The sequence below is a fragment of the Corvus cornix genome, chromosome 27 (assembly GCF_000738735.6).
Source record: "Corvus cornix cornix isolate S_Up_H32 chromosome 27, ASM73873v5, whole genome shotgun sequence".
In the NCBI taxonomy this organism is placed as follows: Eukaryota; Metazoa; Chordata; class Aves; order Passeriformes; family Corvidae; genus Corvus; species Corvus cornix.
This window is the reverse complement of record NC_046355.1, coordinates 204,301-222,072: the sequence shown is the minus strand read 5'-3', so window position 1 is coordinate 222,072 and position 17,772 is coordinate 204,301. Positions and strand designations below refer to the sequence as shown.

General features: G+C 51.8%; 1 protein-coding gene across 1 annotated transcript; it reads left to right on the top strand.

Moving 5' to 3' along the window:
• The first annotated feature begins 672 nt into the window (after nucleotides 1-672).
• MED1 (mediator complex subunit 1) lies at nucleotides 673-17,594 on the top strand. Its single transcript, XM_039565593.1, is given in 18 exon segments — nucleotides 673-798; nucleotides 2,785-2,891; nucleotides 3,575-3,653; nucleotides 4,246-4,300; nucleotides 5,064-5,196; nucleotides 5,921-5,949; nucleotides 6,314-6,385; nucleotides 6,565-6,639; nucleotides 7,027-7,100; nucleotides 7,302-7,391; nucleotides 8,376-8,487; nucleotides 8,741-8,865; nucleotides 9,081-9,199; nucleotides 9,958-10,159; nucleotides 10,333-10,428; nucleotides 10,539-10,644; nucleotides 11,749-14,558; nucleotides 14,561-17,594. Coding segments are annotated over 18 exon segments (4,746 nt in total). The 5' UTR covers nucleotides 673-770; the 3' UTR covers nucleotides 14,995-17,594.
• Nucleotides 17,595-17,772: the final 178 nt, after the last annotated feature.

Sequence of the window (17,772 nt, the reverse complement as noted above, 5' to 3'; positions counted from 1 at the left end):
CGGGCCCGGAGCGCTGCCCGCGGCCTCAGCGGCGGTGGCGGGGCCTGGGCGCGGATCCCCGGCCGAAGGGCCCCGGAGCCGCCGCCGCCCCCGGCCCGGCCCCCGCGCTCTGCCCGAACCCGAGCGGCGCCGACCGGGGGCACCGCCAACTCTCGCGAGACCCGCCCGCAACTCTCGCGATAGCACCGCCGCCACCCTTCCTTCCCTCCCCTCCCGCCGCGCGAGTCCTCCTCGTCCGCGAGTCCTCTCGGAGAAGGGCGGGGGCGCACGCTCGTCCTCTCGCGAGAGCCGCGAAATCGCGCCGCCGGCGGCTTCCCAGCGAACTTTATTGGGGCGCGGGGCGGGGACAGCGCCCCCTAGCGCCCGGCCCGCAACAAAGCTCCATGGCGGCGTCGCCGCCCCGCCGGCCCGGCCTCCCGCCGCTCTCCCGCGCTGCGCTCTAAAGCCACCGGCGGGTCGCTGTCGGGCCCGGCCCGGCGCACCGGCGGGTAACGGGCGGTTAATGCTCCGTTAAGGGCTCCACAGCGGCCGCCGCCGCGCTTCCAGGAGGCTGAGGGGGCGGGGCGTGCTGTCTCTCAAGCCACGCCCACCCCTGCGCGCGCGGGCGCGGCGGAGTCTCGCGAGAGCGCGGGAGCGCAGCCGCGGGCGCAGCGATGGCGGCGGCCGCTGCCGTGTGAGGGCGAGGGCGGCCCCGCCGCCGCCCCCGCTCCCCGCCCGCTCCCGATCCCCTTTCCCAGTCCCTCTCTCGATCCTGGCCCCGGACCTGCAATATGAAGGCAGCGCCGGGCAGCGCCGAGGGTGAGTGCGACGCGGGGGTTCCCGCCGGCGCCGTGAGGGAACGAGGGGGGCCCTGTGGATCCGAGGCTCCGGGTCTGGGCAGCCCCGGGATGGGGCTGAGGTGCGCCCCGGAAAGCGAGAGGGTCGCAAAGGTGATTTGAAGTCTGGGGCATCTCTGTGATGAGGAGGGACCGCGGAGCCGGGCCTGGTTACTGTGGAGAAGGCTGAGAGGGGATCCCATCAGTCCGTACTAATGTCTCCAGAGGGTGTCAGAGGATGGTGCCAGACTCTGTTTAGCGGCAGGACGAGGAGCAATGGCCAGAAACTGAAACACAACAAGTTCCACCTCGACATGAGGAAGAACTTCTTCCCAGGAGGGTGTCAGAGCACTGGAACAGCTGCCCTGGGAGGGAGCGGAGTCTCCCTCTCTGGAGATATTCCACACCCACCTGGGCACGTTCCGGGTGACCCTGCCTTGTCAGGGGTCTTGGGCTGAGTGATCTGCAGAGGTCCCTTCCAACTCTCTCCTGGGATTCTGGACAACTCACTGTAGGTAGGGGAGGGGGCTTGGACCAGGTGAGCTCCGGGGGTCTCTTCCCACCTCCAACATCCTGTGTTGATGCAGCTGAAAGGTATAAAGTGCCTGAAAACAAAATCCCGGAATAGTTGGGGTTGTTAGAAGGGATCTCTGGGGATCATCCAGTCCAACCCCCCTGCCAAGGTAGGGTCACCTGGAGCAGGTGACACAGGTGGGTTTGGAATGTCTCCAGAGCAGGAGACTCCAAAACATCCAGCACACATTCATTCATTCATTCCTTTCACTGGGATTTGGAGGACTCGGTGTTAGGTCCGTGGGCTGGGAGAGCATCAATGAGGAACCCAAACCGAGGAAGTTTGGCAGGTGGAAGTCACAGGATCCTGTGAGGTGAGACTAAAATGTCATGTTTGCCTTGGACCCTCCGGTGTCAGGGAGAGGGTTTATTCTGGAGTGATGTCCACTGGGATTTTTTTTGACATGGAAGTGTGGAAACTCTGTCTCTTGGCAATAAAATACAGGATTTGAGTGTTCCTGAAAGCCGCATTCTCTTTGTCATGCTCCAGTCACTCATCCACTGCTTCATCCCCTCCCAGCACATGGAGCCGTGTCCTGGCTCTGGAGCAGCACTGAGGGAACAGCAGCCCTCAGCTCTGAGCTATTTGTAGAGTCATGGAATGTCCTAAGCTGGAAGGAACCTGTAGGATCATCAAAGTCCAACCCCTGGCCCTGCACAGACACCCCAACAATCCCACCCTGTACCTGAGAGCGTTGTCCAAATCCTCCTGGAGCTCTGGCAGCCTTGGGGCTGTGCCCATTCCCTGGGGAGCCTGTTCAGTGCCCAACCACTCTCTGGGGGAAGAATCTCTCCCAAAATCCAACCTGAACCTCCCAGGCACAGCTCCAGCCATTCCCCCGAGTCCTACAGTGGGGCAGGAGTGCGTCTGAGCACAGAATTTGTGACAACTGGCGATTGGAATGACTTGGTTGAGGTTTTTGATGATGGAAGGTGTGAAGACCTTTCAAAAAGTTGGGAGAGAGAACAGAGGGGGAGCCCAGGACACAAAATCCCACCTCACTGCTTTAACACTGTGTTTCCCACACTTTCCTGCCCCAGGGAAGCATCGTCGTTAGACCCTGAGGATCCTGTTGGATCTTCAGACAGTGCCCTGATATCCTCCTGTCCTGACAGAACTGAACCTGCTGGGGCCACATCACTCAGGGATCGTGCAGAACAGGAGCTGGGCATTTTCCAGACAGGCATTCCATAGGATTTTCATGGTCCTTTAAGTTTTAACAGCTTGGGATATTCCATAACATTTACCTCACCTCGAGGTCTGGGGTTAAACCAGTGGTAAGTAAATTCTTTGAAGTCATCTTTAGCTTAAAGGTGGAAGGTGTTTTGCTCCTAAACTGATTGTTAAACTTCCAATATTGACTCATTCTCTTTCCTGAATATTCCTGTCTCACAGAGGCGGAGAAGCTGAACAAGATGAGCTCCCTCCTGGAAAGGCTCCACGCCAAGTACAGCCAGAACCGGCCCTGGACAGAAACCATGAAGTTGGTCCGTCAGGTCATGGTGAGGATTGCTGGGCTCTGAGCAGGAGCTGTCTGGGGCTCCTCTGGTGATGATTTTGTGTTGGGTTCTTAGATCTCTTCAAGGCATTTAAGGCTTTGCTCTCTCCTGGATGGGGGCACAGGGGAGGGAGGGATGTCCAAACACTCTCCTAATTACAGATTAATTGTCAGCTCAGTGCCAGGAAAAGGATCAAACTTGTATTTTCTGCTATTTACCCTTCCAGGATATTGTTTTGTAGAGCAGACACTCAACACTCAGTGCTGGCTTAGTCAAAAATGGGTTTGAAATATTGGTGTGGGTGGGGCAAGGAGGAGCAGGAGGCAGGGAGAGCTACAGCAAAGCCTCCTGCACATGCTCAGGTGTTAAAAGTTTGCCTGGCTCTTTATTTCTCTGTCACCTCTTTTAAAACTCTCATCTTAGACCTGTTAAAAGTTGCTACATTCTGTTCTTCCAGCTGAGCAAGTTGCTTAAAAGAAAATAAATCAGTTCCAGGCCTGCCTTTGTAATCTGCTTGCAAACAGATACTGTTCACCTAGAGGAATCAAGATGATGTAATTTGGGCATGAAATCTAATCTGCTTTTAATTATGTAAATAAACCTCCCTTGGCTGCTCAAAAGTTTCCATAATTCTCTCCTACTGAGGGACAAGGAAAAATGACCTTTTTTTCTTTTGTCTGCCCAAGGAAAAGCGAGTGGTGCTGAACTCGGGGGGACACCAGCACCTGGTGAGCTGCTTGGAGACGCTGCAGAAGGCCCTGAAAGGTTGGTGTTTTCTCTGCATGCTCTCCACAGGCTGCTGCAGGGTGGAAAATCCTATGGAAATGCTCCATAAAAATCACACACAGGGTGTTGCTGGTGCTCAGGGGTTCATCAGCACTCCCAGCTCGGTGCCAGGCAGGACAGTCAGCACTGGCTGTGCTGCTTTTATTGGGAAAAGCCTCTCATTGTCCAGAGCAGCTGTGGCTGCCCCATCCCTGGAAGTGTCCAAGGCCAGGTTGGACAGGGCTTGGAGCACCCTGGGATAGTGGGAGGTGTCCCTGCCATGGCAGGGGTGGCACTGAATGGGCTTTAAGGTCCCTTCCAAACCATTCCATGGCTCTGTGAGTGCCCATAGCTGGATTCCACTTGCAGAAGAAACTCCATTCTCTCCTTGCAGTTTGGGAATATTTGGGTTTCTCCGTGCAGACCCTTGTGTTTGTATTTGGGCACAGGTCCTGTGTGGTTGCACGTGTGACAGTGTGAGCAGACGTGGGAGGGGGTAACCATCTGAGACTGGGTTTATTGCTGGTGCCTAAATCCCTTAGGGAATGTCAGACCATTCCCCTAAACTTTGGTTTTTGCTCCCTCCATCCAGTATCATCTCTGCCTGCCATGACTGATCGCTTGGAGTCCATCGCCAGGCAAAGCGGGTGGGTCTCCTCCTTTGATTCATGGCAAAGACCTCTCCTGGTTCCCTGCCCACACCAGAACCTTCTGGTGCTTGGATTGTGGGGTTTTGTGTGCTTGGATTGGGGATTTTGTGTGCTTGGATTGGGGTGTTTTTTATGTGCTTGGATTGGGGATTTTGTGTGCTTGGACTGGGGTGTTTTGTGTGCTTGGATTGGGGTTTTTGTTTGCTTGGATTGTGGGGTTTGCGTGATGGATTTTGTGTGCTTGGATTGTGGGGGTTTGTGTGCTTGGGTGATGGGGTTTTGTATGATGGATTGGGGAGCTTTGTGTGCTTGGATTGCAGGGTTTATGTGTTTGGACTGTGGGTTTTGTGTGCTTGGATTGGGGAATTTTGTGTTCTTGGATTGGGAGGTTTTGTGTGATGGACTGGGGGATTTTCTGTAATGGATTGTGGGGTTTATGTGCTTGGATTGTGGGGTTTTGTGTGCTTGGATTGGGAGGTTTATGTGCTTGGATTGGGAGGTTTATGTGCTTGGATTGTGGGGTTTTGTGTGCTTGGATTGGGAGGTTTGTGTGCTTGGATTGGGAGATTTGTGTGCTTGGATTGGGAGGTTTGTGTGCTTGGATTGGGAGGTTTGTGTGCTTGGATTGTGGGGTTTTGTGTGCTTGGCCTGGGGAGTTTTGTGTGCTTAGATTGGGGGGTGTTTCTGGGGGTGTTTCTGGGGGTTTTCTGGGGGTTTTCTGTGCATCTCACAGCGATTTTTGTTCTGTTTCCTCTGGAAGCCTCGGCTCCCACCTGAGTGCGAACGGCACCGAGTGTTACATCACCTCGGACATGTTTTATGTGGAAGTGCAGTTGGATCCTACAGGGCTGCTCTGTGATGTCAAGGTGGCTCACCATGGAGAAAACCCCGTGGTGTGTATTCCTAGGAAAGAGGAACCCTTGTCCTTTTGGGATTGCCATTTACCTCCCTTTGGTTTGAGCAGAGGAAATGAGTTGTATTTAACATTCCCTTAGACCCAGAGTCACACCCCTGCTGCTCGTTCTAGTGGGAAGTAAAATCCTCCATGGAGTAGTTTGCTCCTGTGGGATACTCTGATCAATGCACACTATGGATTTACAACTGGCAGAATTATTTGAGGAAGTTACCCCAGTGTTTCTGAAAATTTTATGGAAGTTATCACTGTGTTTCCAAGGAAAGAGAAGGGAAATTATTCTTACAAAGCTCAGGTGTGGGAATGGAAAGTTCTAAAATGTGGAAAGCTGGGAGAAAATGGCTTTACTGCCTGTGGAGGAGTTTGAGGTTGGTGTTTGATTGGCCTCTCCTGGAAACATAGGGATATTATTTTTAATATCCCTATGTAAGGTCATAGATTTTCAACCTAAGGCTTCACAATTTGAGAAGTTTATTTCAAATGAATAATTTAAGAGGAAATGTTATTGCTGGGACTTGTCCCAGCAGGGGTTGAGGAGCAGAAGTAGAACCACAGCGAGGTGTGGTTGTGAGCATTGTGTGGCTTCCCAGGAAAAGCTGGTGCTCGGGAATTTCCGTGTCCTGGTATTTCCCAGTTCAGAGCTGCACAAAGCCTGGAGTGGCTGCATTCCACACTGATATCCTTGTGTGTTCTTTCCTTTTCAGAGCTGTCCAGAACTGGTGCAACATCTGAGGTGAGTGACAAGGGTGGGATGTTGTGTTTTTTCGCACGTTTCTCTTTCCTGTAATGTTCTGATGCTATTTGATGTCTGGAAACACAAAATTCTTCACAGCTGCTCCTTCCCTACAAAGTGTCTTCCCTTCTCCAGGGGATTTTCTGGCTTTGACTCAGATCTTGTGATTCTGGCTGCTGTGCAAAGTATCTTCAAAGCCCACAGCAGGTTAAAGTTGAATCATTGAAAGAACAAATTTTGTAGCTTTCATGTAGCAAAAGTCTTTTTTTTTAATTGGCTCAGTGTCTGTATTGATGTCACTTTTTAAAATGAAACCTGTTACTAATTTGAATACTTAGTAACTTTTCCTCCCTTTTCCTTTCAGAGAGAAAAATTTTGATGAGTTTTCAAAGCATCTGAGGGGACTTGTGAACCTGTATAAGCTGCCAGGGGACAAGTAAGTCCAGAATTCATTTATATCCACATATATAAAATGAAATAATAAGTCTAGAATACATTTATTTATACCCACACATAAAAAATGAAACAACCCTCCAAGCTTGTAGGTTTGCACTGCACAGTTCCTTTCAAGTTTTCTTATATTGTTTAATTGTTTTTTTTTTCTTTTTTCCTAAGCAAACTTAAAACTAAAATGTACTTGGCTCTGCAGTCCTTGGAGTTGGATCTCCAAAAGATGGCTGGGATGTATTGGTGAGTTTGTGGTGTCTGTGTGGTTGGGTGGGTTTTGTAAATACCTATAAATGCTCAGAGCTCTGAGAAATTCCTTTTTAACTGTGGAAATTGATTAGAAGAGAGTCTAAAAGTCAAAATAAAAAGTTTGTAGCTTGATGGATTTAGTGGTCATGTGTTTTACAGTAAGAAATTGAGAAAGCTTTGGTCCTGTTTCACTGCTGTAGGTTCAGTGATCAACCAGCCATGCTGCAGAGTAAAGCAGCTTTTGTTTTGCCTGTACAGTAAGATCAGGCCCTCTTTGGGTCCCAGAAATGTGTATTTTGGGTTAAAATCAGTCTCAGCACATGAATTTTGGCTTCAGGTGTGGCTGTGGCTTGTTTCAGCCTGTGATTGCCTCTCTTGCAGGCAAGCCACCAATGCAAACCCCCTGGACAAGATCCTGCATGGCAGTGTTGGCTATCTCACCCCCAGGAGTGGAGGTACTTGTGATTCACACTTTAAAAAAAAGGAATTAATGAAAATTTATTTGTTCTTGGCCCCCATTATGGGTGATAGTTTCACATTAACTGATGGGAAAATAATCAAAGTAAAAGAGGGACAAGGTGTTTGTGTGGCTTTGGGGTGTGGGGATGATCAGGTTGACTTCTCAGGACGCCTCATCAGGAGTTTCTCTCCCCCAGGTCTCCTGATGAACCTCAAATATTACGTCTCCCCCTATGATTTATTTGAGGATGGCACTGGAGCCCCTGTGGTTTTGCACGAGAACAATGGTAGGTCAGCTGTGGGGCTGCTGGGGGCTGCTGCTGCTTGAGGGAGAGAAGGAAGCGGAATTCCAGCCTAGCTCCCCTCTGCTGTTACCCTGTCACAGGCTGTCCTGTGGAGGACCCAGCTTTAGTGAGCCCAGGTGCAAACACTGGCCCAGGTGACCATTGACCATTGGACCTTGTGGCTGTGCTGGAGTCAGAGCTGGGCTCCTGTGGGGTCGTGGGGTGACTGTTTGCAGGCAGAGCCTTTTTCCTTGGAGTGAATCTCATTTTAACATGGGATTTGTTTTGTTGTCTGAGTAAAAACATAGAATCCCAGAATGGTTTGGGTTGGGAGGCACCTTAAAGCTCATCCAGTTCCAACCCTCTGCCATGGGCAGGGACACTTCTGCTATCCCGGGTTCCTCAGAGCCCCATCCAGCCTGGTGCCTCTTCCCTCATACTGGGAGATTGTTTCTATGCACGGACATCTGGCTCTTGTTAAAATGCCAAAACCGAGCTCCAGTTGTCAGGAAAGAAGAGGGGGGAAATTATCCAAAATCATTATTTGTTTTGCTTTGCAAAGAGCGAACGACGAACTCACAAATGCATTTGGAAAATATTTTGAGAGTGACGCAACTGATCCACCTGGCAAGAGGGAAGTGGAGCTCTGGGTAGAACAGTCAGTTTGGCTGTTTTCCATTTAGTCCTGGAGGTGAACAGTGAACTCTGTGCCTTGTGGGGGAAGCCAGATATTTCCACCAGAGTGATATTTTATGGAGTCACAGAATGTTTTGTGTTGGAAAGCACCCTAAGGCTCATCCAATTCCATGGGCAGGGACACCTTCCACTATCCCAGGTTGCTCCAAGCCCCATCCAACTTGGCCTTGCACACTTCCAGGGATGGAGAGTATATTTAATTAATGTTTAATCCACAAAACTTGCACTGAATGGGTTTTTTTTCCATCAGCTTATGTCCTTGTCGGGTTCTTCTCTTGCTTCCCCCCGCAGTTCCTCGCTCGCTGGGCATGAACGTGTCCGTGACAGTCGAGGGAACCATGGCAATGCACAAACTTCCAATTGCTCCCCTGATCATGGGCTCCCACCCCGTGGACAGCAAAGGGTAAGGGCAGGACACAAGGCCAGCACTCAGCTGGCGTCAGTGGGGAATGGCTGTGTGATGTCACAGCATGATGTGAGTTACACAAGTGCTGTCTTTAGGCCAAGAAAGGCCTGTTTCAGGGCTCTGAGGTGCTCCTGAGGGGTGCCTTTATTTTTAAGGTGTAACTGTGTATTTGAGGAAACATAAATGTTGTGTCAGGTGACAGCAGAAGCCCTGCAGCTCACAGGACCTTTTGTCCCCCCCAATCTTTCAGAACTCCGTCTTTCTCCTCGATCACCAGTGCCAACAGCGTGGACTTGCCAGCTTGTTTCTTCCTGAAGTTCCCACGTCCCATTCCAGTGTCTCGAGCTTTCATCCAGAAACTCCAGAGCTGCACAGGTGGGTTGCAGAGCTGTCAGGGTTTTATTAATGTTTCATCTCCAGGGTTTTATTAATGTCTCCTTGTTTCTATCAGTAAACGCTGCTGATTTTTAACATGTGCCAGGGAAGTTGCTCGGGGTTTTGTGCTGTTCTCAGTAAAACCTGGACAGGTTCTCCCACCATCTCTCCCTGGCTCCCAGGTGCCATCATTCCATGCTGTCTTGTCCCCTCAGGTATCCCACTGTTTGACACGTCACCCACATTTGTCCCCCTGTATGAGCTGATCACGCAGTTTGAGTTGTCCAAGGAGGCCGATCCCCTGCCCCTGAACCACAACATGCGCTTCTACGCAGTAAGTGTGCTCTCCCAGCCAGCCTGGGACACCTCCACAGCAGCATTTCGGGGGGGTTCAGCTGGTTCAGCTGTCTTCCAAGTGGGATAAATGGGTTCAGTATTTATTCCAGGACAAAACTTGTTCTTCAAGTGTTAGGATTCAGGTACAGGGCCCTGGCACAGGTTCGCAGAGAAGCTGTGGCTGCCCCGTCCCTGGAAGTGTCCAAGGCCAGGTTGGACAGGGCTTGGAGCAATGTGAGACAGTGGGAGGTGTCCCTGCCCATGGCAGGGGGTGGGATTGGATGGGCTTTAACATTCCTCCCAACCCAAACCATTCCATGATGACCGTGGTGATTAGGAAAATGAGGTATTGAAAGATGCTTTGCTGTTGGAGTGCAGCTGCAGGGAGGAGAGCAGAGGGGCTGAGCCTTCCCAGGATCTGTCCCTTCCTTTTGTGCAGTGATGTGTGGCTGAATGAATTGCAACATTTTGGGAGAAATCCTTAAATCTGTGAATGAGTGTTAACTCCAGAGGATTCTCTTCCCAGAAGGGATGCCATCCAATGTGAAACTGTTTTAGTGGGAGCAGTGAATGCTGTTGGGCAGTACTTTTGAGGAATGAAAATCATGTTTTCCTTGTTCAGAGTGGAAGGAAAACGTCCTCGGTGTTTGTCCCTTTCAGCCAGAAAGGTGACGTGGTGTCAGTGGCTTCTGGGCACTGCTGGATGTCCCTTATCCCCCTCTACCCGGCTGGACTAAAGCAGGAATTGTTTGTCAGGCTCTTCCAGGACAGCAGCACTGTTACTTCCTGAACAAAGACGCTCCTCTCCCGGACGGACGAAGCCTCCAGGGAACTCTGATCAGCAAAATCGCCTTCCAGCACCCCGGCCGGGTGCCCCTCATCCTCAACTTGATCCGGCACCAGGTGGCCTACAACACCCTCATCGGCAGCTGTGTCAAGAGGACAGTCCTGAAGGAAGGTGGGTGCCACCTCCAGAGGAATATGACGTGGGAATGATGAACCCTGGGTAGTTTTCCTCATAAGAAATGAGGCCTCTGCTGCTTCCCTTATTTTTATCCCGTTTTTGTGGGGGTTTTGAGGCTCTGGTTCATCTCCACTCTTCCCTCAGTTAATGTTTCCTGTGCCTTTCAGATTCTCCTGGGATCCTGCAGTTTGAAGTTTGTCCTCTCTCTGACTCCTGTTTCAGTGTATCCTTCCAGCACCCCGTGAACGACTCCCTGGTGTGTGGTAAGTGGGCTCAGGGGCAGCAGGAACAGCATTTTTGGGAAGGCTGGCAGGGTTTCCTCGTTCTGTGTGCAGGAGTTTGATCTCTCCTAAACACCTGCTCTCTCTTGCAGTGGTGATGGATGTACAGGACTCCACCCATGTGAACTGCAAGCTGTACAAAGGGCTGTCCGATGCCCTCATCTGTACAGATGATTTCATTGCCAAGGTTGTTCAAAGGTAAGCTGGGATTTTGTCCCACCTTGCACTCCCAACCACACAGATGAGTTCTGCTCCTTCTCGTGTTCATCCAGCAGTTCTGGAGCTGTTCTGTGCTTGTTTGGAAGAGAGAAAAACTCACAGCCCTGCTGAAAATTCAATACCAGATGTTGAACTGTAGCTACTAATTTTTGAGTTTGTTGTTTACACAGGGCTTTTATCCAGGTTCCTCCACCTCAGTTCCATTCAGAACAGAGCAGGATGTTCACAGGGCACAACACTCCTGTCACCTTTTGAGTGAGAATCACTGGTTTTGCGTTCAGCACATTATAGACTCATCATCCCTGAGGAGAATGTGGAGTTATCACTGATTTTTTAGCTCAAAAAGCTGCCCCTGCCCATGGCAGAGGGGTGGAACTGCATGGGCTTTAAGCCCTTCCAACCCAAGCCATCCTGGGGTTTTTATAAGGTTGCAGGAAATCAGGTTTGCCAAGCTTAGATAAAGGAGTTTTCTGGCAGAATCAGAGTAACAACCCAGATTCCTTCATCAGGACAGGACAATGGGGAATGGCTTTAAACTGAAACAGTGCTTTTAGATGGGATATTGGGAAGAAACCCCTCCCTGTGAGGGTGGGCAGGCCCTGGCACAGGGTGCCCAGAGAAGCTGTGGCTGCCCCTGGATCCCTGGAAGTGTCCAAGGCCAGGCTGGACAACGCTTGGAGCACCCTGGGACAGTGGGAGGTGTCCCTGCCCATGGCAGGGGTGGCACTGGATGAGCTTTAAGGCCCCTTCCTACCCAAACCATTCCGTGATTCTATGATTGCATCCTGTGCTTTTTAACTACCAGATAACGATCTGTCAGCCATCAGTTATTAGAGTTAATTGATTAATTCTCCCTCTGTGATTGCAAGGCGGTGCATAAAGGCGCTGGTGTCTCGTGGCTGGATAAGGGTGGTGGGATAAGTGTGAAACCAAGCAGAACAGCAGGACATAAACCCTGGACCTGCTGCTCTCCTGTGCAAGCCCCTGAGTGCTCGTTTTATACCTGATGGAGGTGTAAAACCGCCCCAGTGACCTTGGCTAAGGGCAGCCAACCCCACCCTGACTCTCTGCTGTGTCTTGCAGGTGCATGTCCATCCCTGTCACCATGAGAGCCATCCGCAGGAAAGCAGAAACCATTCAAGCTGACACCCCAGCCCTGTCCCTCATTGCAGAGACAGTTGAAGACATGGTGAAGAAAAACCTGCCCCCAGCCAGCAGCCCAGGGTATGGCATGACCACAGGCAGCAACCCAATGAGTGGGACCACCACCCCAACCAACACTTTTCCTGGGGGGCCCATCACTACTTTGTTTAACATGAGCATAAGCATGAAAGAGAGGCATGACTCGGTGGGCCATGGGGAGGACTTCAGCAAAGTGTCTCAGAACCCTATTCTCACTAGTTTGTTGCAGATCACAGGGAATGTGGGGTCTACCATTGGCTCAAGTCCAACCCCCCCCCACCACACACCACCACCAGTATCCTCACCAGCCAGCAACACCAAGAACCACCCCATGCTCATGAACCTTCTTAAGGAGAATCCTCCTCAGGATTTCTCCACTCTGTATGGGAGCAGCCCTCTGGAAAGGCAGAACTCTTCCTCTGGCTCCCCCAGAATGGAAATGGGCCCTGGGGGGAATAAGCAAAAGAAAAAAAAATCCCGCATGCCAGCCGACAAGCCCAAGCACCAGACTGAGGATGATTTCCAGAGGGAGCTCTTTTCCATGGATGTTGACTCCCAGAACCCCATTTTTGATGTCAACATGACTGCAGACACCCTGGACACCCCTCATATTACTCCAGCACCCAGCCAGTGCAGCACTCCTCCTACCACCTACCCCCAGGCGCTCCCCCACGCGCAGCCCAGTATCCAGAGGATGGTTCGCCTGTCCAGCTCGGACAGCATCGGGGCCGATGTCACCGACATCCTCTCGGATATAGCAGAGGAGGCTTCCAAGCTGCCCACCAGTACCGAGGACTGCCCACCCATTGGGACTCCAGTCAGAGACTCTTCTAGTTCAGGACATTCACAAAGTGCCCTCTTTGACCCCGATGTTTTTCAGACCAACAGTAGTGAGAACCCCTACACAGACCCCGCAGACCTGATCGCGGACGCCGCTGTGAGCCCCAACAGCGACTCCTCCAACCATTTTTTTCCAGACGGGGTAGATTTCAACCCTGACTTGCTGAACAGCCAGAGCCAGAGCGGTTTTGGGGAGGAATACTTTGATGAGAGCAGTCAGAGCGGAGACACTGACGATTTCAAGGGCTATGCCCCCCAGGCTCTAACTAATTTGGGGGTGCAAGTCTTGGGGGCTGACGGGGGGGAAAATAAATTTAAGGGGAGCACTCCGTCCGATACGGTGGATTTTAGTATTATTGCAGCTGCCAGCAAAGCACTGGGGTCCTCCGACATCATGGAGCACCACAGTGGAGGTCAGAGCCCTTTGCTGAACACAGGGGATTTAGGAAAAGAGAAGTCTCAGAAACGGGTAAAGGAAGGCAATGGGTCTGGAAGTGCCATGGCAGGTGCCGGGATAGATGGGAAGCCAGGGAAGCGCAGCCGGACGCCATCCAGTGATGGCAAAAGCAAAGAGAAACTTCCAAAGCGGAAGAAGCAGGAGACAGATGGGAAATCTCCATCTCACAGTTCGTCCAACAGGCCCTTCACGCCGCCAGCAAGCACAGGTGGGTCCAAGTCTCCGGGGAGTTCGGGCAGATCCCAGACTCCTCCCGGGGTAGCTACTCCTCCTATTCCAAAAATAACCATTCAGATCCCCAAAGGAACAGTGACTGTTGGCAAACCGTCTTCACATGGCCAGTACACGAGTAGTGGTTCTGTCACCTCCTCCAGTAGCAAAAGCCATCATAGCCATTCTTCCTCCTCCTCCTCTTCTTCCTCCTCTTCAACCTCAGGCAAAATTAAAAGCAAATCAGAAGGGTCTTCTGGCTCAAAGATGAGCAGCAGCCTCTACTCCAGCCAAGGTGGCTCCGGTTCGGGTCAGTCCAAGGGCTCAGCCCAGTCGGTGGGAAAGCCGGGATCCTCCCCCATCACCAAGCACGGCCTCAGCACCGGCTCTGGCAGCACCAAGATGAAACCTCAAGGAAAGCCATCGTCCCTCATGAACCCTTCCATGAGCAAACCAAACATCTCTCCATCTCACTCGAGACCCTCGGGGGGTTCTGACAAACTCGCCTCTCCCATGAAACCTGTCCCAGGTACTCCCCCGTCGTCTAAAGCAAAGTCACCCATCAGTTCAGGTTCCGGTGGGTCTCACATGTCTGGGACTGGCTCAAGCTCCAGCATGAAATCGTCTTCAGGAATGGGCTCCTCCGGGTCTATGTCACAGAAACCACCCCCGTCGTCCAATTCCTCCACGGCATCTTCATCTTCCTTTTCATCCAGTGGGTCTTCCATGTCTTCATCCCAGAACCAGCATGGAAGCTCCAAAGGCAAGTCCCCGAGCAGAAACAAGAAGCCATCGCTGACCGCAGTCATAGACAAGCTGAAGCACGGGGTGGTCACGAGCGGGCCTGGCGGAGACGACCCCATGGATGGACAGATGGGGCCGAGTTCCAATTCCTCAAGCCATACAATGTCCTCCAAACACAACATGTCTGGAGGGGAGTTCCAGGGAAAGCGGGAGAAGAGCGACAAGGAGAAATCGAAGGTCTCTGTTTCTGGAGGATCTGTTGACTCTTCCAAGAAGAACTCGGATTCCAAAAACGTCGGAAGCACTGGAGTGGCCAAAATTATCATCAGCAAACACGATGGTGGTTCCCCCAGCATTAAAGCCAAAGTAACTCTGCAGAAACCCGGGGAAGGGGGCGGGGACGGCCTGAGGCCTCAGATGGCTTCTTCCAAAAGCTACGGATCCCCCCTGATCAGCGGCTCCACCCCAAGCACGAGCGCTGCTCCCCCAGCCACAGCAAGTCCCCGGCGTACACCCCCCAGAACATCGACAGCGAGAGCGAGTCGGGCTCCTCCATCGCCGAGAAATCCTACCAGAACAGCCCCAGCTCCGACGACGGCATCCGGCCCCTGCCCGAGTACAGCGCTGAGAAACACAAGAAGCACAAAAAGGAGAAGAAAAAAGTGAAAGACAAAGACCGGGACAGAGATCGGGAGCGGGATAAGGACAGGGACAAGAAGAAATCCCACGGCATGAAGCCGGAGAGCTGGTCCAAGTCCCCGATCTCGGCGGATCAGTCTCTGTCCATGGCGAGCAGTGCCATCCTCTCGGCCGAGCGGCCGTCCCGGGCCAGCCCCGAGTTCCTGATCGGGGAGGAAGATGATGATCTCATGGATGTTGCTCTAATTGGCAATTAATTCTCCCAGACGAGCTGTCTGCAGGGCCTGCGGGTCCTGGAGGGAAGGAAGGAAGGATTCATCCCAAACTTGCCACACGGATCTTCACGGGGTGTGTTTGGAGAAGGGAAAAATAAGTATTTCCGAGATATTTCCAAGATTTTCGGACCACCAAGGTCTGTGCAGAAGGTGTGAGTGCCAGCAGCCAGGTCCCTGCCTGTGGCCTTCATCCTGTGGGCACTTCCATTCTTCCTGAATTTACGAGTATTATCATCCCTGTTGGAATTAACGGGGGTGAAGCCGAGCGTGGGAATGTGGGAGCAGCTCCCAAATGGGGCAAACAGACATAGGCTGGTCTGGGAGATCCCAGTCCCTCTGCCCTCTTCCCATTCAGGATAAGCTCCTTTTGGATGTAGGAAGTTTTAAAAGTAATTACTTTAGGAAATGTTTTAGGGTTGGGTTTTAATTCTTTGGAAGAAGGAAAACCACGAGGTTTTTAATTTCTCTTGTTCCCACGGCATTCCTTCGTTCAATGCCCGGCTCAGCGCGGTGCCTCCGGTGCCTCATGGAAATCAAGGTTTTATCCCAGGTCACAGCTCTGAGGGATTGCTGCTGCCTTGGGTTTGCCTTCCCTTTTGTTTTAGCTATTTATTCACCTCCATGTGGGAATGCCTCGTGCTCCTTGTTTTCCCCCGACGGGAATTTGGGTAGAGCCCGTGGGTTTGGGCGGCTCTGCAGCTTTGGTGACATTCCAGCGTGGTGAAATTCCAGCAAATCACCGTGGAAAAGGGACTCCTGTCTGCACCAGCGAGTTTCCCTGGAATCCCCTTGTGCTGCTCAGCTGGGAATTGTGGTCACACACACAGGCACTGCCCTGGGAAGGATTGTCCAGCTGATGGAGCCGTGTCCTGCTTGGCACTTGCACTGCCTGGAAAACAGTCCCGGAGTGGCTCAGCTGGGATCAGAGTTGCAGGAGAAGCATTGATTTCCTTAAAAGATGGATTTTCCCCTTTTGGCTGGAATTAGGAGCATGACTCAGGCATCCTCTCCAGGCTGATCTTGTGGTCCCTGAAAGGAAAAGAGACTCAGGAGAGTGTTTTATTTTTAAAAGCAGTTTCATCTGATTCACTGAAGAGGAATGTGGGAAATCAGGAGTTCTGCAAACACATCTCCTTTGGAATTATGTACTGAGCAGGATCCTGCTCCCACAGGATTTTGCTGTCAGTTCTGGAGGCCAGGATTTCCCCGTGGGAGTGGGGGTTACGCTTCACCTTTGGGGATGCAGCGTGAAAAGATGTCAAGGATTTGAGTTTCTTTTAAACTTTTAAAATTTCCCATCCTGGGATACCCCAGGAAAGCTGTTTGGTTCCCAGCTTTTTGGAAAGGCCGGTGCCTTTTCAGTAGGTTGGCAACTATCCCATTAATTGTAGGGATTTTTCACCTCTTCCTTCTGCCTCCAGTTTAATTCCGGGGCTCCTGCAGAGCGTGGGAGCCTGAATTTCTCCCAAGCTTCCCCCAGCTCTGGAGAACTTTCCCTTCTCATATTTTCCAATATTTATCCCTTGCTCCTGGGTGTCCTGCACACCACAACCTCCCCCTCACCAGAGCTCCTGTCCCCAGGGGCTGAAATGATAGGAAAGCGGGAATTAAATCCAAACCTGGAGCAAACGCTGTTGCTTCACGCAGCGTCGGAATCGAGTGATGAAGAGGATGTCAGGGATACAATCCCAGAGGAATTTAGCTGGAGCCCCTGCTCCAGGGGCTGCGTTGGGAACGGTGCCGGCTCAGCCTCCGGAGCGCTGCCTGCCCCCCTCTCCTGTTTTTATTTAACCCATTCTTTTGACACAAGCCCTTCGATCCGTTCCGAGTTGTGCGAGGGCACAACCAGCCTTCCAGAAGAAGCACTTTCAAGTGGAATCCAGGCTGGGAATCCCACAGGTTGGCTCCCCTGGACTTGTCCTTAGCCAGAGCTGTGTTTTCCTGCTGTCGAAGCACACAAAAAATTGGCAGGAAGTCCCGTTCAGCAGCGAAATTGACACAAAAATGTGTTTTAAAGGAACGAGCTGCACATGTTTCCTCTCCCCTCACCCAGACCAAAGCTCAGTATCCAAAATTCCCCCTGTGGAAGGCGGGAACAGAGGGAACAACGTCTCCTCTGGCCACTGCGGGAGGCACGACTCCCAGATTTAAAGCTCTTCACCCCATTTTGGTGCCCTGTCCCCTTCCAATGACGTCAGTCCTGGGAGAGCTGAGGTGTGTGACCACGCAGACGCTTTGGGGTGTCAGTGCTCGGGCTCTGAGAAATGGTTTATTTTTGGAATATTTTTGCTTATTCTCAATTATTTTACATCTTTCAGTATTCAGAAAGATAAAAGTGAAAATTAAATATAAGCCAAACCTTTTAATCTCAGGTGGTGAAGTGAACACGGAGATTAAAAGAAACTGGTTCTTTTCCTCGATTATCATGATGTACATAAATCCCTGGCTGGAAAATCGCTGGAATTGTAAATATCCCGGCTCCCGCGGCAGTTTTTTTTGGGCGGAAAGTGGAATTTCAACTTTTTTGGAAATATTGCAGAGAACATGTTTATTTACATGCAAATAAACCCCTTTGGTACAAAGCTCTCGCCTCCGTGATGGGGGGAGGGCGAGAAGGGCATCCCCGCCACGCTTGATTTTCCCGCTAGAATGACATCACCATGACGTCACCCGGAGGCGGGGCGCTGATTGGCTGAACTCGTTGCTCCCGGAAGAGAGCGGAGGGGCGGGGGACGCCCCCCCCCCTCCCCTCCCGGGACC